At 42.1% G+C, this 21795-nt stretch overlaps 1 protein-coding gene across 4 annotated transcripts in view; it reads left to right on the forward strand.

The window, feature by feature from the left end:
- ERG (ETS transcription factor ERG) overlaps positions 1 to 21795 on the forward strand; it is a 211727-nt gene that overhangs the window by 173455 nt on the left and 16477 nt on the right. For 3 of the 4 annotated variants that reach the window (XM_007470483.1, XM_007470480.1, XM_007470481.1), the window contains 3 exons: positions 16659 to 16862; positions 17705 to 17785; positions 19747 to 19818. In XM_007470483.1, the coding sequence (XP_007470545.1) occupies positions 16659 to 16862; positions 17705 to 17785; positions 19747 to 19818 (357 nt within the window). The remainder of the gene's footprint in view (positions 1 to 16658; positions 16863 to 17704; positions 17786 to 19746; positions 19819 to 21795) is intronic. The other variant, XM_007470482.1, reaches the window with a different exon arrangement.

Raw genomic sequence — 21795 nt, forward strand, 5'->3', positions numbered from 1 at the left:
GTAGGGAACTCCGCATACTTAGGTAGAATTCTCCAAACCTGGTTCTGACTGGTTCATATAGCTCCTACTACTTAAACACAATGATTGGCGCTCATAAGTGCAAATCAAAAAGATAACCAAAAAACTCCATTATTTACTCTGAAGCACTTTGCACCATCAATCACCTACAGACTGACATTCATGTCCTAGACCTAAAAATGGTCCTGATACACACTGGCCTGAAGATTGGTGTGTTAGCGAGAAGAAAAAGCAGAACTTGGGGTATTGTCTGTGTTCAGATTGGACTCTTGTACCTGAATTCCTCACTTCTCAAAGTTCCTGGTTTTGAGACTCACTGTCTTTAACTCAAGAGCTTTAAAGAAACTCATAAAATAACCCTAATGAATAAATATATACCTTCATTGGATATATTTGCACTCTCTCCTTGTTTCAAAATGGATTTAAGAAAGCTCACACAAATATAAATAAAGGAACAAGACAGAATCCATTTTCAGAGTAAACGGATAGAGAACGGGGCTAAAGTAAGAACTTAACAGACGGTGAAACCAGGAGGGGGTTTGTATGTTTGTGCATATATGTATATATTTTTAACGCAAACTTTTAAATCCTGCACAGTTGCAAAAATCGGGTGTTATTTGGGTCCAAGGTGTCAGCAGGCTGTGTGAAGGTGCCTCCAGCAATATATGCCTGCCTCAGTGTCCCTAGAATAAAAAGAAAACAAATGTGGGAAAGATGGCCCAGCTATTAATTCTGAGTCTAGAGAAAAATGTGTTTCTTGGTTTATTGTAGGAGGGTAACAGGGAAGTCACAAGAAAAATAATCAGAGTTGCCAGACATTCTGGGAAACCCTGGCTTACACCTGTCTTCCTGGCAAGGTTGGTGATTGTGCCCCTCCCCCTCGAAGTGTAGTGGTTAGACAATACATCACACCTGTTCTTCCTTTCTTTCTCTCTCTTCCTCCCTTCCTTTTTTCCTTCCTTCCTTCCTTCCTCCCTTTTTCTTTCTTTCTTTTCTTTCTCTTTCATCATCTATCAATCATCTATTCTTTCTATCATCTGTATATCTATCATTTATCTATCTGTCTCTATCATTTATATCTATGTATCATACCTGTCTGTCTGTCTATCTATTTGGTGTGAATATCTGTATATCTAGGTCTACATCTCAGGGGGTTGGGCTGTTTCTCATGTTCACAGTTGTAGATCAAAGTATCATTCAGTGAAATTAGTCTTAATAAGAGGGGCCCTGACATGGGACCCAGGTAAATGGCTCTTTGCTGGCTCAGCTTAATTTGGAGGCTGACTGGGAAATGTTTCTCCCAAGTGTGATCAGAACCACTTGCATCAGGGTTCACTGGGAGACTTATGATTTAAAAATGCCCATCGCTAAATTTTATGAATCCTGGCGTGGGGTTGAGGATTCTGCATAGTTAACACATTCCTGTGTGATTTTCATAAATTATAAGGTTTGAGGTGCTCTAAGCTAGATAGAAGACACTAAATAAATTTTGCTTTCATACACCTTCATTATTTGAAATAAAGGCATCATTTAGAAAAGGAAGTTGGCAAAAGAAAGAATTGTCCTAAAGCTTTTCCCTTCAGATGTGTTTCGGGGGCTGTCATTGGCTGGCACAATAAATTCTGTAAAGGTCCTGCATCAAGACACTCACAGGGAAATACAGGGCCATTTAAGGCACAAAACACAGTGTGAGAGCTGAGGAAGAAGCCCCGCAGCTCCATTCATTGGTGGCAGAGCTGAGCTCCATTCAGACAGATCAGATCAAGCACAGTACTCAGCCTTATACATTTTACTGTGCTCCCATCAACAGCCGAGACAACTCGGGGACAACCCGGGAATCTGACTTTCAGGTGGTATTTCCAATTCTTCTTCACCAAGGCTGTGAACACATATCGATTTTTAGAAAGAATGGGTCCCCATTGTGCAATGGAACTAATATGTTCTAGAGGACGTAAGTTTTGTGATGTCTGATGAAGCCTCTGCAGCAGTGATGCGGTCCCTCCGTGTGCCGGGTGGCCTCCGGCAGTCACTGTTATTTTTTTGGCAGAAGTCTCAGAGACAAAAAGTTGCCACATTCATCTTTTAACTGGCTCCCTGTCTGCATTCATTCATTCATCCATTCATTCATTCATCCATCCATTCATTCATTCATTTACTGAGCACTTAGAATATTCTAGTCATGAAGAATAAAAGCTCTTATGTGATTTAAAAGCCCCTGTTCCTGGCCCCCAAACACACATGGCTAGAACTTCTTGTATCGTGTCTTCCTCAGACCCTCCCTGCTGGGTAACTTCTACTCAATGCATAAGGTATTTACTGGGTACTTGCTACTCTCACACCAGTCACAGAGGAAATGACCAAAGCCTGTGAGAAGCAGATAAGACCCAGCCACATGAAGTTAAGTAATTCGTGACAGCAGAGAGTATGATTAAGAGCTCAAATGAGTGATTCAGACATGTTTCAAAATAGCTGAGGAACAAGATGACTGTAAACATGACTAGTAAAGAAAAGCTTCCTTTGTTCCCTGATGACAAGATTTCTAAATCCCTTTGCAGCCTCCACCCTGTCCTGCCCTCCAGTCACATCATTCTACTCCTGTGCTGTGTTGTCACAAGTGTCCTCGCCCATGCTGTTCCCTCTGATGGAATGCCCTTCCTCTCTCTGCTAACAAATCCTTCTCACTTTTCAAGGCATCTTTGAAATCCACCCTGTCTAGGAAGCCATCCTTGATCTGCTGGCACCTTCATTGCTTCTCTGCCAACGTCTTACCAATTCTTTCATCGCCACACTTTATTTGGTTTTATACTATATTCTATAATGCATCTGTATATTGGACATAGCATTTAATTCCATGAAGGATTTGAGATGCCTTGTGAACTAAGCTACTGATAATCATGTGAACCAAGCTACTGATCAGTTAGAAATTAGAGATCAGTACTAAGGCAATTATAAATATTAATGGAAAACCAAGGTCACATGAAGGAGGAATGCAGCCATTTTGGGCACAAGCTTGGCCTAGATGCTGTAGCTAAGCTTCCAGTATGGCTCTGAGCTTCCTGGTGGCCAGCTTAAAAAGAGCCATTTGGGGGCTTCCCTGGTGGCGCAGTGGTTGAGAGTCCGCCTGCCGATGCAGGGGAAACGGGTTCGTGCCCCGGTCTGGGAAGATCCCACATGCCGCGGAGCGGCTGCGCCCGTGAGCCATGGCCGCTGAGCCTGTGCGTCCGGAGCCTGTGCTCCGCGATGGGAGAGGCCACAAGAGTGAGAGGCCCCAAGAGTGAGAGGCCCGCGTACTACAGGGAGAAAGAAAGAAAAAATAAAAAATAAAAAAATAAAAAAAGAGCCATTTGGGGAATTAATGCCTGTTTTCAAAAATGTTTCACAGGGAAGGCAATGTTTTTATTGGTGCAGAATCCTAAAAGCAGGATCCCTGGACTTAATGTTCGGGCTTCACTGAGGCTACAGTCGTGACCACCATCCTGCCACAGTGGCAGTACCATGTAGTGCCAGCCTGCTTCTTGTGACATCCTCCATGGACAGAGTGAGTTACATTAGCGAACAGCTCGGTGCAGACAGAGAGCGTATGCCCAGTGTGAGTCTTTGCTGGTCTGGTTTCTTAGAAAGTCAGGATTTTGAGTTTTCAGAGTGGCAGAAGTCTCTCATCACCTGCACACGGTCCTCTCTACATAGGACATCTCCAAGCTGGGCTTTTGCTAGAAAGCAGACGAATAATAAGCAATAGAAGAATACACTCTCCAACCAAGCCCAGATGACCAACATATTACTACGATTTAATCTTATTAGAGTTAGTTATTTATAAGCCTGTCTGTTCTATTAGATTGTGAGCATCGTGAGTTGGTGATTATGTCTTTTGCATATTCTTCACCACCAGCCAAAGCAGCAAGCTCGTGGCCCGTGTGCAGAAGTTAGTAAACATGCATTTATTCGAGGGAATGGGAATCCAGCTTTAGTTAGTGGGAATCACAGAATCATAGGAGATTGATGTACAAGATCCTTGGTGATCTTCGTTCAGCTTTGTATCAGGGTTCTTCAAAGAAGCAGAACCAATCTTTCTCTCTCTCTGTCCCCCTCTCCCTGTCTGTGCTTTACTCAGTCTCACAATTCAAATGCTGGTATCTTCTGGAAACACCCTCACGGACACACCCAGAAATAATGTTTAACTAAATATCTAGGCATCCCATGATCTAGTCAAGTGGAAACATACAATTAACTATCACAAAACGCTTAAACATGAGAAAATCGAGCCCTAGGGAGGTGAAACAACTTTCCCGAGGACACACGCGGAGATAGGTGAGACCAGAGCCAGTTCCCAGGCCTGTGCTCATTTATACTTAAAGAACTTGTTGGTAAAGCTACACATTTCTTTTTTCTTTTTTAATGGAAGTATAGTTGATTTACAATATTGTGTTAGTTTCAGGTGTATAACACAGTGATTCAGTATTTTTGCAGATTATACTCCATGATAGGTTATTATAAGATAATGGGTATTATTCCCTGTGCTATACAGTCTATCCTTTTTGCTTATCTGTTTTATACATAAAAGTTTGTATCTGTTAATCCCACACCCCTAATTTGTACCCCTCCTTCCCTTTCCCCTTTGGTAACCACACATTTGTTTTCTATAAACTATACATTTCTTTATTTTACTTTGTCATGCCTCTAAACACTTCCAAAGATCTCTCCCATTATGTCTGCATTATGGAATGTGTTTCTATAAGCTTCTGGTTACAATTTTTTATGCTAAGTCAAGCAACTAAACAACCAGACCAACTAAAACTTAAATCCTAAAGTCAAAACTAATTATATTTTTAAACTATGAGCTGAATTGAGGAAACTGCCATTGGGTTATACGTGTGACTGAAATGATAAAGACAGAAATAGCAGCAGTCACCATCTGTTGAGTGCACACTGTTGTCAGGCAGTTGGCCATGTTCTTTATTAAAAAGGGATTATCTCACTTAAATCCCACAACTATCCTATGGTCTAGGGACTATTTATTATTCTCACTTTACAGATAAAGAAACTAAACCAGGGAAAATAAGATAGTAGCCCAAGATGTCCTAGCCAATGATGTGGAGAGCCAGAATTCTAACCCAGTTCTGTCTGAGTCCATAGTCTGAGCTCTTATTCCTATCCTACATGATCAAAAATGTCCAGGAAGAACACAAGGTAAAAGAATGATGGAATAAATTTGTTAAATTGTTGTAGATTCTGAAATGGCCTTTTCAAAGGAGATGTAAGTAATAAGTCAAGGGGTAAAGGAGATGTTCAAGATCGTCTGTTGCTCAGCCCTTAACCTTTACATTTCCATGATGATAATGATTTCTCTGTTTTTCCTGAAAACCAAGAGAAGAATCGCATTGAAAATAGCTTTGATTTGGCGAGAATGGCTGGGTGGATGTTAGTAAATGTAGAAAAAAAATTAAGATAGATGATTCTGGTTTCGTTCATCCTGTACTTAAGATGCCCATGGGATACACACAAGGCAGTTCAGTGGGCCCATGTAGAGCTAGGGTTAAAATTCTTTATCATGGGTCACTGCACGTGAGTTCTAAACTATGCCATTTTCTAGCTCTGGGAAGTCATTTAATCTTGCTGATCCTTAGTGTTTTTGCCACTAAAATAAGGATGATAGTAATGCCTACCTCATATGGTGCTGTATGGATTAAATAAGACATATGTGTGAAGTATAAACAGGGCTTGGGTTGTAGTGATACCTCCCAAAATTGCAGCTCTTCTCTTCATATTTGGTCAGGCGTTTGGGAGAAAGCCCTAGACTCTAGGGATAAACATGTGTTACGGGTTGAATTGCTCCCCCGCCAAAAAATATGTCGACGTCCTAATTTCTGGTGCCTTGGAATGTGACCTGATCTGGAAATAAGAGTATTTCCAGATTTGATCAAGTCAAGATGAGGTCACAAGGGTGGGCCTAATAAAACGACTGGTGTCCTTATCAAGAGGGGACATTTGGACCCAGACATACATGGAGGGAAGATGATGTGAAGACACAGGGAGAAGGCCATGTAAAGATGGAGGCAGAGATGGGAAAGATGTGGCTGCAAGCTAAGGGATGCTGAGGCTTGCCAGCCACCACCAGAATATGGAAGAGGAAAGGAAGAATTTTATCCAGAGTCCCAGAGGGAGCACAACCCTCCTGACAGCTTGATTTCAGGCTTCTAGCCTCCAGGACTATGAGGGACCACGTTCCTGTTGTTTTAAGCCACTTAGTGTGTGGTCCTCTGTTAATGGCAACCCTTGGAAACCAATACAGCATGCGTGTTGTAGTTGGAACGTGAGAGCCTAGATGCCCAGGGATATCTATGAAGTGAGGAGAGTGGAGGACCGAGGACAAAACTCCAGGGACACCAACGTTTAAAGAGGGGCAAAGAAAGAAAACCCAAGCAGGGAGAGACTTTGAAATGGAACAAGTCACTCTATCTCTAAAACATGATGGGCATAAGTAGCGTTGTCATGGAATAACTTAAGAGGAGATAATGGGGGAACAAATAAAGAAAACCAAAATCCCCAAACTAGATAATCCACTCAAGAGGAGTTAAGAATGTCTCCATCCCCTGAAATATTTTGGCATGTCAGAATTTCAAAGGTATCTTTAGAGACCAACAAAAATAATGTAGTCATGTATGTTTTGAATAAAATACATAATGGCATTGTTGATTCTCAGAGAGTTTAAAGTAGGCACTTTTTTTTTTACAGTTTTTGTGCTCTAGGGTATTGAACAATTCATATGTACAATTAACTTTTGACCGTTGATTAATTAATAAATGAATGAAGTGGAACATAGTGTGAGCTAGGTTGACAGCTGCACTGAAAATGGAAAAGTTTTAAAGTAAATGGGTAAAAAATATGCAGAGAAGACTCTTGGTTCTAGTAAAATATTGAACTTAAAAGGATCTCTTGTGGAGCACCTGGAAATTATGCATAGAATCTAACGTCCTTTTATTTTATTTATTTATTTATTTATTTATTTATTTTTTGCGGTACGCGGGTCTCTCACTGCTGTGGCCCCTCCCGTGTGGAGCACAGGCTCCGGACGCGCAGGCTCAGCGGCCATGGCTCACGGGCCCAGCCACTCCGCGGCATGCGGGATCCTCCCGGACCGGGGCACGAACCTGTGTCCCCTGCATTGGCAGGCGGACCCTCAACCATGTGCCACCAGGGAAGCCCTAACATCCTTTTAAATGCATAGCTGAACTGAGAAGAAAGTCAGTGAATTTCTTAGGGACTAAAAAAAAGCGGGGAACTGAGAACAGGGCAGCCCATTCTCATGTTGTCACCTGGTTGTCTTAGGTGGCACGAATGGGGGTGGGGTTCCAATGTCTATAATACAGAGATTTGGGTTTTAAAGGTTAATTAGGGGCAGGAAATGAGACCTTGGTCTTGCACAAAGCAGGAGTTGGACCTGATCCCTCCCCTTACCCTATACACACATGCACACAACTGTGTGGTCCAACAATCCTGAGTCAGAAATTAACCATTGAAAAGTAGTTATGAGCTAGTGATAACCTTAGGCACCTGGAGGAAGCAAGTACAAAATCTTCCTGGAGAAGCTTGCCTTCAATCCAGGCTTTACAGAATTCCTACAAAGACCCACAGACAATGATTCTGCAACCCCAAATTATGAAAACAGGAAGAAACAATCTACCAAGACCAAGATTCAGCAGAAACAACAGACAACATGATTAAACCCTAAAGAATATTAGATAATTGAAGTATGATAGAGAATATAAAGTGAATAGATTTAAAAGTGACTAGATACATAAAAGAAGGAACCAAAAAAGAGAGGAAGAAGATATTATGGAAAAGAATAGATAATCTTGAGGAAGAAACAATAGAATTCCTAGAAACACAAAGCAGTATTCAAAATTCAGCGTCAAAAAATACCAAAAACTCAGTAGATGGATTAAACAGTTGATTTGAAAAAAATCAAAGAGTGAATTAGAGAAGGGAGACTTGAGATTGTTTTCAGAGTGCAGCACGTGACAAAGGGGCGGAAAATGAGAAAAAAAGTCAACAGTTGGGAAGGACTCATAGTCATGTCTTATGTAGATCTAATAGAAGTTCCAGCAAGAGAAAATAAAGAGAATGGAAGAGCTGAAATATTGGAAGAGATAAAACTCTTCCAATATTCTAAAACTCTTCCAAAATTGATGGACAAAACCATTCTACAAATACAGGAAACCAGTCAGAGAAGAATAAATAAGAATTCATCTTCTCTAATTACATTACGGTAAGACTGAAGAACACCAAAGACAAAGTGCTTTAGAGCCAGCACTAAAGAGAAAAGACAGACTATCTGAAAATAATGACAGTTATGAGGACAGCAGACTTCTCAACAACAAAACAGGGCACAGAGGGCAGTAGAAGAAAATCTCCAGTGAGCTGGGAGAAACTGACAAAACTCTAGTTATTTTCTGGGCCCTTAACCTTTCTTTGTTTTCCTGCCACAGACTCTAATAACGTGGAATAAAAATATTGGCCAACATTATCTTATAAGGATGAATGACTAGTGTTGAGGGTTCCTAAATTCCTTCCATTCTTTGGGAGAAGCACACTTGGTGATTAACTTTAGGTTTTGTTTAAAGATTAACAAGTAGAGAGACAAAAAAGGAACAAAGAAAAATAGATCAATCCAATCAGGTATTTGGAAAGGAGAAATAAAGAACAGCCATAGCAATAATAGAAAGCATAAAGTGGTAGAAATCAGATATATCAGCAACAATAAATGTAAGTAGACCAAACTTGCCATCAAAGACAGAAAGTCATAAAGTAGATTTTTAAAAAATATTCTAAAGTTAGTTATGTATATACTATTTACACAAACATCTAACACAGAGAAGGAATGACAGCAAATAGATGGGATAAGATGTAGTAGTTAAATTTCAGTCAAAATAAAGCTGACAAGAATGGAAACAGAAAGCAGAAAACATTACTGGAGAAAATTGAGGGTTATCACATAATAAAAGCAGTTTACACTTATGAAGAATATATAACAGTGATAAAGTTGTATATACCTAATAACATAGCCTCAAAATACATAAAGAACTGTACAGAGAAATAGACAAATCCACCTTAGTGATAGATTTAAATTTGCCTTTCTCAGTCTTTGATAGATCAATGACATGAAAATTATATATGCATTTTACTAATTTTGGTCTAGTGGTTATTCATAGAAACCTGCACTCAACAATTAGAAGATAAGCCTTCTTCTTAAGCATATGGTCAGTTTGCAGAAATTGGCCACCAGAGGAGTAACAACCAGTATTCAAAAAATCAATATCTTATACCTGCTTCACTGGCCAAAGTGCCATAAAATTAGAAATCAGTAATTATCAAAACAATAACTGCGCCCCGTTCATAGTATGGAGATGAAAAGGTTCAGAAGTAACCTTGATGTAGGCTCTTTACTTGAGCTCAAATTTCAGTTTCTTGTGGAGTGAAGCTCAAATGTGAGCTAGTTCTCTTTATTAAGCTTCTTTATAAATTGTAAAGTCTGTTCCAATGAGGAGGCAACATGCTAAATCTTATTTGTGCAGGCTTCTGAGTGTGTGGGACAGCAGACTGGCAGGCTCACCAAGGTCTGGTTTTATAAACAAAGACCTCATAGGATTTTGATATGATTCAGAAGTACATTTTATTTTTGTTGGTATTTTTTCATTACCAAGGGTGATTTTTCTTTCTGGAAGCCAATATTTTACATTGATATTGTTCAAGAAAAATGACACTCGGAGGTTATATTATCACCGATTTGCTTCTTGCTTAATCTTGCTTTTATTCATTCCTCTGGGGTGGGGTTGGGGGTCTCTGAAAACAGGATGTTTGCCTACATGAGGTATTTTGTTTCAAGAAGGTACAGTATGTCTTCAGCAATGCAATATCCTTTTGCTTAATTTAAATATCTACTTAATATTTTCCTGGCAGCAGTGGAACTCTACTAGGGCAGAATCCAGTTTCAGGGAAATGTAAAAATAATGTTCAACCCTAATTCCACTCACTGCTTGTCCCTCCTCCCCCTGCTTCTGCACCCAAACCTTAAACGGTGCAACTCTGCTTTGCTTTTATTTATTGTTTTAATTCCAGTTTACTGAAATAGCATTTGTAAAACTTTTGGATATTAACCATGTAATCTAAGATACAAATAAGAAACTGCAGAGAGAGAGATGGCTTCCTTTTTCTTTTACCCTGTACCATAGGGGTTTACCATTTTGATGTCCACGAAATGTGGAGTGATGACACAGATGTTTTCAAAACAATTGGACTGGAGGGCTGAAAACAAAACAACTTATCTGTAGTGGCTCTTGGTTCATCTCACAGAAGCACCTCCGAAAACTTCTTAAAATAAAGTGATAAATCAGACTTCTGTGTTTAGAGGAAGAGGCTGACCCTGTGATAATAGATTGTTTATTTCATTTTAGCAGAGTTTGCAATGCAAAATCCAGTGCGTGGTTGCATTATTGCTCTGTAATGTGTTATTGTTGGCAAAGTGCTTTCACATACGTTATCTCATTTACTTTTCTCTTCCCCTAACATTTCACTTAATTACCCACAGAAAAAAGAAAACGAATTCTAGAGAGGTTAACTTTTATATCTAAAGAATGGTTGAATCAGAGCCCCAATATGGGTATTCTGGCTCCCAATAAAGCCTTTTATTTGATCACCAACTTTGCTGTGCTTGATGTAACTTAAGACATTCTTTGATTCCTCAGACATTTTCAATGACTCTGAAATTCCTAGATCATAAAGTCTAGCCTTCTTAGCAAGATCCTCAAGGCTCTCCTTGATCTGTCTCCAGCTTTCATTTCCATCCTCCTATGTCTCTGTGCTCCCTCTTAAACCCTCCACTCCAGCCACACCAAACTTCTCACATGTCCCTCAAAACCATCAGCTATTTCATGCCTCTGTGGGTGTGAAGCTGGGCTCAAGCTGTTCCCCTAAACTAAAGGTCTTTTCTGCTTTTGTCACCCTACTTCTGTGAAAATCCTTTTTGTTAATGCAGGCTCAAGCCAAACCCTTCTGGTGAAGTCTTTCCCTTTTTTTCCTTGTTGGGATCAGTTGCTGCTTCTCTGTACTCCCGTCCTGCTTGGATAACACAGATTTCATTCTGCTTTGTGGGCTGTCTTCATGGCTGCCTACCTCGGTAGATTCTCAGCATCTTTGTCTTGGCCAATTCTGAATCCCTGAGGTACTTGAGTATATTGTAAATGCTCAATAACTCAGTTAAATTCAGCTTTAGTCATTATCCTCTGGGTCCTTGGAGGCTACACATTGTTTTATAAATGTCCGTCAACAGATGAATGGATAAAGAAGATGTGGTACATATATACAATGGAATACTCCTCACAACAAAATAATACAATTTGCAGCAACATGGATGCAACTAGAGATGATCATATTAAGTGAAGTAAGTCAGAAAGAGAAAGACAAATACCATATGATATCACTTATATGTGGGATCTAAAATAGGACACAAATGAACTTATCTGCGAAACAGAAACAGACTCACAGACATGGAGAACAGACTTGCGGTTGCCAAGGGGGAGGGAGATAGGGGAAGGACGTATTGGGAGTCTGGGATTAGCAGTGCAAGCTAGTATATATAAAATAGATAACCAGCAAGGTCCTACTGTATATAGCACAGGGAACTGTATTCAATATCCTGTGATAAACCATAATGGAAAAGAATATGAAAAAGAATGTATATATAAGTGAATCACTGTGCTGTACAGCAGAAATTAACCCAACATTGTAAATCAATTACACTTCAATTAAAAAAAATAATAAGATGAGCAAAAAAACACAAAAATCCAGGCTTAGTTGTGAGGTTAGGTGGCAGGTTCTGAGCTGCATCACTACCTGGGGCAGAGGGTGTGGGATGCCACCCCTGAACAGAGGCAAAGTTCACCCTTGGTTGGAGCTCATCCTGTTGCCCCCCCCCTCTCTCCTTCACATGCATGGTTGAGGAAAGAGATGAGGCCTCTTGAATCTTGTGGGGCCTCGTGAGCTCCCTTCTGTTATGGTGGGTGGCCCAGAAGCAAGAAAACTTTGCTGACCTGTTATGGGCCATGGAGGAGACCTGGAAGCTTCTACTGGGTGCTCTGTGGAGTTGAGGAGTGAGCTGGGACCCCACACACAGACCTGAACCCTAAACAACCCTGTCTACAGGGGCACCATCCATGCCTGGCCCACGGAGTTTGTGGGGAGCCCAGGGTGGGCTCTGCCATCAGAGCAGAGACAGGGCCTCCTGTCTTGTTATCAGTATTCACGATAAGTGCTTACACCTCAAGAGCGTGGAGGACAGACACCCAAAGCGGGTAGTGAGTGTAGGTGAGGATGCAAGCAGGGGCGAGTCCTCAAGCAGTGGGTGGTGTGTGGGTGCAGGCAGGGGGTGTGGGTTCAGGAGATGGCAACTGGATGTGTGTAGGATGAAGGGGTTGGGGAAGGACAGGGGATGATACCTGTTAGGATGGTGGGCCCCGAAACCTAAGAGTCATGTGCTTTAGGCTGAAGAGTTTGGACTTGCCCCTTGCAGACTGTTCTCTTTGCATCAGTAGAGTAGGTCCAGAGTAATGGCGCGCATGGACAGGTTAGAAAGGAACATCTCATTTACTCTATCAAGTGGCCATATTTTGTTTTTAATATTCTTTTCTTATAAATGTATAGGGCAGAGGTATGGAGATCAAATTCCAAAAGGTTACAGGAGTAACCTGACTTTGTGTAATTTTATTCTTTTCAAATGAAGCAATTTCCATTAACAAACTGTATAAGAAAGTGACATTAAAATATTATGCTCTTGAAAGTTTTATAAAAACACTTTAACAAATATATATATATTATATATATATAATCCTTTATAAAACCTTGTTTTGATTTTGAAACATAGAGAATACTTTTTTTATAAATAACTTTTTAACCCAAGTATTATATGTGTGTTGTAGGAAAGAGAGAAGATAAAGTTTAGTGAAAAGAAAACTTTTAAATCTCTACTGCCTTTGTTTCAGAGACAGTAGTTGCCATTTCACTGCATATCTCTCCAAAATTCTTTCCATGGATATGTTTATATTTCTTTGCAAAATATAATTATTCTACCGTAATGTTTCAAACGTTTAAATTTAATCTATTTTGAACAGTTTTCATATCAATAACTACATTCAGCAGTGTAATTTTTAGTTTCTAAATATCACAGGACTGTTCCTAAATGTACAACAACTTAACTAGTTCTCTCTCTGTGGGACATTTAGGGTGTTTCCAGTGTTCTGCTATTATAAACAACACTACAAAGAACATCCTTGAAAATAAATCATTGCGCACTTCCTCCATGATTTCCTAAGGATAAATTTCTAGAAGTGGAATTTTTAGTTTAGAGACTATACACACAGTTTTTTAAAAGGCATTTGAAATGTATTGCCGAATTGTTCATTGGAAAGGTTGTAGCAATTTACGCTCACGCCAGCAGTACAAGAGAATGGCCATTTGACCAATCCAAAGTGAGAACTTAGGGATTATAACAGGGCAGGTCAAGGAGGAATTGGTCTCTGGGGTCTTGCATGTGATTCCCTTAAACGAAAATTGAATGTGCCATTAAAACCTTGGGCTTAGCGAGGGAAACCAATGAACAGGCACACCGAGGGATGCTGGAGAGATTGGACTTCTTTTTTTGGCTGTCTTCCTAAGACGTCATTTGACCGTTTTAACATGGACCCAGGAACTTTCAGGAAGATGTTTATGTATCATTTTTAGAATATCTGTTTCTACCATTCAGAGAAGAAAATGCCTTCCTAGAATGAACTGATTTCTAGGAGGTAGTTACACCAAAACATAGTCCTTCCAGGTTGTTAAATGCAAAACAAAACAAAAAGAAGAGTTTGGCTAATACCTAGCTGTGGAATTTATAGGAAATGGCTCGGGGACCCCTTTGGAAGGGAGGGTCTTCTCTCCGAGAGGGCCGTTTAACTGTCCTCTGCACAGAACCAAGGAAAGAGGACTTGAATTCAGGGCATCCTAAGACCAATATATGATCTGTTCCTGAATAACGAGGAGTCATGACATACCATGAGAAAAAAGGAAAAAAAGGACTTTCTATGGAAACATTCTGGAGTTTAGAACATTTTATCCCTGAAAGCAGAATGCTGACCCAATGGCAAAGAGCCATCTGAACTTCAGTGACTTGGACAGAGTTAACATTCCCAATACACATTCGGTTTTCACAGGCTAACAAAATGTTTCCATGTGTTTGGATTACAAAGGAATATGCACAGCTTTCTGTCAACACTGCCGTTTGAGCTTTTGTAGATGTTCTGCGCTTTGTAGCAGAACCAGAGTTCTTAGTTTATAGCTTCTATGCATGGGCCCTATGACCAGCAATTCTACATCTAGGTGCTCACCTAGGCCAGCACTTTCTCAAGCTTAATGTGCACATAGATCAGCTGAGAATCCTATGAAAATATAGACTCTGATTCAGCAGGCCTGTGGCAGCACCTGGGATTCTGCATTTCTAATTAGGTCCCAGGGGATGCCAAGGCTGCTAGATCCCACGACCACAGTCTGAGTAGTGAAGCCCCAGGGTAGATGGTCTGAACCACTTTAGAATTACCTGGACAGCTTTTAACAACCCTGATGCCCGGGCTGCCCTCCAGCAGAATTAACTCAGAATCTTTGTGGGTGAGACCAGGCATCAGTAGTTTTTTATCTCCCCATGATTCTAATGTGGAACCCAGGCTGTGGACCAATGCACATTGCTTCACATGTGGGTGGGGAGGGAGACACAGGGGTCTTCATTGATAAGTAAGTTGGTTATATTTGTGGGGGGGTGGGGATATCCGAGAGCGGCTTAAATGATGAAATATACCTCCATGGATTGACCTGGACACATCTTGAAAATACAGTGCCGAACGCCAAAAGCAAATCAGGTACCATTTATGTTAGCTTAAAGGCACACAACAACATATGTGCAGTGGATATGGTAAAAGTATTCAGATATGTATAGGGATGATGCATATATCATTTCAGGATAGTGGTTCCTCCTGGAGTGTCCAGGAGGGGAATGGGTTAGGGATGGATTCTACTGGGGTTGAAAGAATTTCTATCTATTACAAAAGACATGAAAAAGTAGGGAATGAACAAAAGGAGGGAGGGGGAGGCAGAAAGAGAGTAAGAAAGAAAAAGAAAGGAAAGAAGGAAGGATGGGAGGGAGGGAGAAAGGGAGAATTCTGGTGACGGTGACTGTCTGGCTGTTTCTCACTGTTACTGCCACTGACTCTGGAAACCAAAAATGTATCCCAAAAGCACATCAAATGCCCATTCTTGAGCAACCCGAAACATTAGTAAGACCGAACAAGCTTCTAAAACTATTAGCTAGAAAGCAATTCAAAAGAGTGATGTATTCCCCCAGCAGATATTTTCACTCACGATGATCTGAGTATCGTGGCACGCCTGCCCTCTACGAGCCTGTCCAGAGGACCCAGACCAAGGCTTTCATTACACATTGGAAACAGACACAGAAAGGAGAAGCAGCCTCTGGAGGCTGCAGCGTTGAGAGACCCTGGGATCAGGACTCTGGGCTCCTACTCCTTTGCCCAGGTGTCTCTCTGTGCTCAGGGACCCCAGGGAGGAGCCCCGTCTGCTGGCAAGGCGCCCTGGGCACCCCTCCACCCAGGCTGTTTGTGTGGGGTGGTCCCAACTTGTGTGTCCGTTGGGGATCACCTGCTCCTTTTCCCCAGAGGCTTGCTCTCCTGGTCATACAGGGTTCCCCTCCCATATGTGGCAGCAGAGCGTGATGACACTGCCTGCATCCTGTGGGGTGTTTGTGCCCCAGCTGTGGAATGTGAAAGCCCCCCAGCCAGCTTGCCTCCTGCAGGTGTGAGTTAGTTGCAAAACCAAGTTCTCTGCAGGAAAAGCGTGTAACGGACGGCTCTCTCTTAGAAACACTAGCTCCTGGGAAGTGCTAGGATTCTGGTTGACCTACACATCATCTCCAATCCTGTGGTCAATATTTCTCAGTATTTCAGACAAATACTGTATGGGACTTTTTTTTTTTTTTTTTTTTTTTTTTTTTTTGGTAATCTGTAATTAACATCTTCCTGATATGTGTTGCTGTTATTTCATATAAAGATACCAGTAGTTTTCTGAGGAAAGAAAGTTTTCATTTATTCTTATTCATTTTTTCCCATTCTTTTTTAAATTGAAGTATAGTTGATTTACAATGTTGTGTTAGTTTCAGGTGTACAGCACAGTGATTCAGTTATATATATATATTCACACATACACATATTTTTATATGAATAAATGAATAAAGAAACTAATAAAAAGAAAATCCCATCCCTACAGGAAACTTTAGATTATATGAGCAACAGAAGGGCAGGTGGTGTGAATAATCCTAAACTTCCAGAACAATTCACTTTAAAGACAATGGTCTCTGACTGTGAGTCAGTTGGTCTTCCTCAGACATTCTCCTCGGTCCCTGAGCCTGGCTTGAGGCTGTGCTTCTGGAAGAGAGGGAGGGGATGCTCTGGAAAGCTATGGCTGGTGGGAGATCCCACCTGGGATATGGCTCTACCCCAGAAATTTGTCTTCAAGAGTTGACCAAATACGCTTCCATCCCCTTTCAGATCCTATGCTATGGAGTACGGACCATGTCCGGCAGTGGCTGGAGTGGGCAGTGAAAGAATATGGCCTTCCGGATGTCGACATCTTATTGTTCCAGAATATTGACGGGAAGGAGCTGTGCAAGATGACCAAAGACGACTTTCAGAGGCTCACCCCGAGCTACAACGCTGACATCCTTCTGTCGCATCTCCACTACCTCAGAGAGAGTAAGGCAGTCCCCGCTCCCACAGAGAGCACTGTCAAGAGGTCCTTGTTAACGTAAGATGCGAGGGTTCAGCCCAGTTGCCGACAGCATCTTGCTGCCCTAACCCGATTCCCACTAGTATCTGAGAGAATGCTTATAAGTGATGACTTAGGTGATCGCGTAGTGAGAAGTAGTCAGCGCTTTTACGAGAAGGGGCAAAGTCAACTAGCATTCAGCTGCCTCCTCCAGAGTCCCCCAAGCAGGAAGATCACATGCCAAAGGGAAACAGAGCTTTATCTGGTCACACGTTATTTCATCTCCATGATGCCCAAATAGAAGTAGAAACATTATGGGAAGGCTCCTACTTGATGGGAATTGTGGAGTATATCTTCCCTAAAGCCAAACCAAGCTCCCCTTCATATTCCACTCGAACACAAAATGAGGAACATTTTCACTTGGTATCGTGAGATGCGGCTTAGCCTGTCACAGTGGGAATGGCGTCTTGGCAATGAGAGGCATGAATCCACAGAGTCTGCTGCATGCTTTAATATTTCAAATGTCAAGCATGATCAGAAGGAGATAGTAGAGATAGTGCAACAGTGGGTGATGTGAACTCTTTGGTGTAAATGCTTTGCTTGGCATCCCAGCCACTTCTTCCCTGAACTCAATATGGATCCCCGTCTAGGTTTTAACATGCTAACCAGTAGCAGGGCCATGGAGAGATTTCCAAGCAGCCCATGATAACAGGGTGGGGAGTGGGGTGAATGTTTTCCTTCTTTTTCTTCTTTTTTTTTTTTTTTTTCAAGGAAGGTAATTCTCTCTCTCTTTTTTGATTTGGATGTTGCTTTTTGTTTTGTTTTGTAGCACCTCTTCCACATTTGACTTCAGATGATGTTGATAAAGCCTTACAAAACTCTCCACGGTTAATGCATGCTAGAAACACAGGTAATGCTGGCCCTGCCCCTTCCCCCCAGGACAAGTGTAGGGTTATGTTTACAGGTTGCATGCTTTACAGGTAGAACGGGGGACAGTCAGTGCATCAGGAAGGCAGAAGTCAGAGGTGGATGGTTCAGGGGTCCTTGGTAGGTTGAGGCTCTGTGTTGGCGGTACCACAGCCTCAAGGCAGGAGGCACTCTTTGGTCTCTGAACACTCCCCCGCTTTCCTTGCCAGTCAAAGGATTTCTTTCAACCAGGAGATGTGCAGAATTAGCCTTCAGCCAGAGCCTTAGCTCACATTGGCTGGGTTACAGTCTGCTGTTATTAGTCCTCCAGTATGCCCTGTGCTGACTGTAGAAACTAAAAGCATGTTCCATATGAAGGGGCCCGTAGCATAATGCTCCTTTTTTTTCTTTTTTTCCTTTTAAGATTTTTGTTCTTAAAGGAATGTTTACTAGGACAAGCAGGAGTTTTACTTTTCCCTTTTTGGTAAAGTTTTAGGCCATTCAACTTGACTTGAATCTTCTTGCACAGTCTTTGTACATTTGCAAAAGGCAGTAGGAGGGAATGTCGGTTACTTTGGGGGAGATTTTGTTGTGAGGGAAACTGTGTTATGACTTTGGAAGATTTGAAATTAGTGACTAACTAAATACCTGCTATTCTACGTCTAACCATTGATGCTACATTTTATTTTTTTATCTATTTTTTTTTTTTTTTTGCCTGAGCCTGATAGAGTTTAATGTGATGCTTCTTCCTGGCTAACCCTGCTCCCTCCCCTCCTAGTAAAGCCTGAGAGTAGAGGCTGGGCTTTCTGTGGATGAATGTGGCCCTGGTCACACCCATTTCCTCCCTGGTGATGGAGACACTTACAGAAGCAGGGCCGAAGGCTGCTTACCCCATTGTTGTCAGCCTGCAGGGACCCTCTGCCACCACCAGGCTAGGGAGAAAACCATCTAGTGTTGGAAAGACTTAAATAACCCCTCATAGGCAAGCCAGCCAATTCATGATCAGCCCTCACATAGGAATACAGCCATTTTCCAAATACTTGCCATGTTATTTTTAAATGTATGATGTGAGTGAGTCCAGGCTTGAGTATTACAAAGGGATTGCTCGTTGATCTCCAGTAGCCAGAATGTTGTGCTTTTAATCTGAAATTTTTTAAAAATGGCTTTGAGTCAATAATACACTTTTTCAATGTAGGTTACACAATCAGCCTATTAATGACCTACCTTGTGGCCAGAAATAGCAAGCACCTTAGACAAAGTAATTCCCCTGTCTTAGGAAATGCCTTGGAGATACACACACTTTCTGATAATTTCTTAGTCATTTAAAAAATTTTTAGCAGAGGGTGAAAGTGTCAGGAAAGCTCTGACTTCATTATTTTTGCTATTGCTAAACATAGAAGCAGTTGAAAAGCAGGACGACAAATTCCAAACGGACTGACCTGTGAAAAGAGAATTACTTCCACTAACAATTTGAGAACTGATTGAGAGAGAGAAAGGGAAAATGTGCATCTGAACAGAGACACGGATTAATTTTTTTAAAAATCCACATATTCTTTGGCAAAATATTTATCATTCTTTGGTGCTACTTTCCAAGGGCGCTGTAAAATGTTTTATGGATTTTATATGATTTGAAAATTAAAACACCCACCATAGAATTGTTTTAATAAAATGAGCTTGCAGGGGGATGGGCAGGCCCACGGATGGGCTTAAGCAGGAAGCTGTAAAATCAAAACACAAGACGCCTTATGCCAAGTGGGGCACAGAGAGAGTCACATCTCTTCCATCTTCCGCATCTGTTTGTGACCTGTGTGCTAGTCCCTTCTCCCGAAGTCTGGCGTGGCAGGTTCTAGCAGGCCACCTCCCTCGGTTGTCATGGGGCAAAGTAGATTAGGCGCTGTTGCTGAGATCAGATCAACAACCACAGCAAAAGACCTTCACATGTTTTGTCTTTCCTTTTGTCTGCAGGGGGTGCAGCTTTTATTTTCCCAAATACTTCAGTATATCCTGAAGCTACGCAAAGAATTACAACTAGGCCAGGTACGAAAACACCCCTGTGTAATCTCTTTATTGAGAGACATCCCAGGATGTTCTGTGAGATCCGTGACCTACGTCACGAGACACAAAGACAGCTGATCTTGGATCGGACCTCTAAACAGTCTTATTCTGCCTCTGTGGATCTGGTGCCTAGAATCAGACCGTTCCATTCAGAGATCACGCGAACAGTCCCTGAACTGCGGGATTATAAGCAGGTCAGCCCCTTCACTAGCTGCTGTCAAAGACAGATGAGCCAAGAAGGCATCCTGGATGCCTGGCGATAAGGAATCCATCCGGTTTCGAGTTTACAGAAGGACATAAGTGTAATCTATCCGTCCTCAAGGCACAGCACAGAGCAGGAGGCATTCCCCTAACACTAGTGGCTGGTTCCCAGCTGTCACGAGAGCCAGTCTTTCCGAGCAGAAGCATGTAATCAATCCTATTTACACCTGAGTCTTACTTTATGTCTTTCCCGATGATTTAATTAGGTTATTAATTTACGCGTCATTCACGAAAAGAATCACAATTTATCAAGTGTCTATTAGTGCCAAGCACGATGTTAGATTCTGGGAATCTAAAGATGAACCAGACTTTAGAAAGCTTCCTGTCTTCAGAAAGCTGGCCTGTTCATTCCACAGTTGTCCATGGAGCCTCCTGAGTGCCAGCCACGGGGGTGCAGCAGAGAACAAGCCCCAAGCTGTTCTCTTGGACGTCTGTCACGTGTCCAGGCTGCCCAAGTCCTAGTTTGAACTGGTCCCAGGCACTAAGCTTGGCGCTGCTGTTTCTTCCCAGTGAAAAAGACGGGGTGGGGGGGTGGGGCAGGGAGCTAAATAGCCCGGGTGAAGATGCTTCTCGGAGTTTTTCTCACCCCGACACAGCCCTGGCACTGTGACTTCAGGCTGGCGATTTTCTGTCCTCTAACCTCATAAAGTTCCTCCTGGGAAGCATAGTGGAAAGGCTTGGCGGTAGTGCTTAGTTACCTCTGACACAGGCCATTTGATCGTGGACAAGACCAGGGTCTGGAGTGAACTAGATTGACCCTAAAGAAACCCGCCGTGTGTACTGAGAAAGGACAATGAAAGTACACGTGTCGCGCTAGCTCTAGACATTCCTGAGTTTACCGCCAGTAAATGGTCCCTTGGGAGGACATGGGAAGTGTAGGAAAATCACAATGATTTTGTGAGTGTTTGAAAGAAGTTTCCATACATACTCACAAAAGTCAAAGCTATCTGTGAAACATTTGGCCATGGGTTGCTTATTTGTTTGTTTGTCTGAAGCAATTTCATGGATGCCTCTGAGTTGCAAAAGCCAGGGATTGTGAGCTGGTGTCAGGGCTGTGTGGCCGCGTGAGTTCGTTCAACATGATGGTCAGAGCAGCCAGCCGGCTGCCTGTTGCTTCATAGATGGAGCAATGGGTCCTGGAGCTCCTTTGCTCCCTATTTGAGCATATGGTGGATTTGGAAGATGTGGCGCGTCCAGGTGTCAGAGAGGAGGGTGGCCAGGAGGACTCTGGCTGGGACACCCCTCTGTGCTTCAGCCCAGGGCGAGACAAGGGTGGCAAACACTAATTCACCTAGCAAAGCCCTGATGATACTCTTTTCTTGGGTCTGTCATTCGAGTGTGACTTGGAAGAAACTTGATTTGTACCAAAATACGTGTTTTGGTGATTGCTGTTGTGATTCTGAAAGGAGATAAAAATATTAGTGTCTGAGCTACAAAGAATTGAAAATCGGAGTGAATGAGCCGGAGAACGGTTTGCTGTCAGCCCGACTGAGGGATTCGAACTTGGAGAATAGACTTGTTTGTATACCTTGGGTGGACCAGTGATCAACCTTGCAGGAATGGTCTTGTGAATGTGAAAGCTTATAACGGTGCAGTTGGAGAAGTTTGTGATGGGTCGGGGGGATGGGTGTTGCACATCATTGGGGGAGGGGGTCACTGGGAATCTGACCGTGTCCCTTTGGTTGGTGAGTATCTGAC

The sequence above is a fragment of the Lipotes vexillifer genome, unplaced genomic scaffold, assembly GCF_000442215.2.
Source record: "Lipotes vexillifer unplaced genomic scaffold, Lipotes_vexillifer_v1.1 scaffold402, whole genome shotgun sequence".
Classification (NCBI taxonomy): domain Eukaryota; kingdom Metazoa; phylum Chordata; class Mammalia; order Artiodactyla; family Lipotidae; genus Lipotes; species Lipotes vexillifer.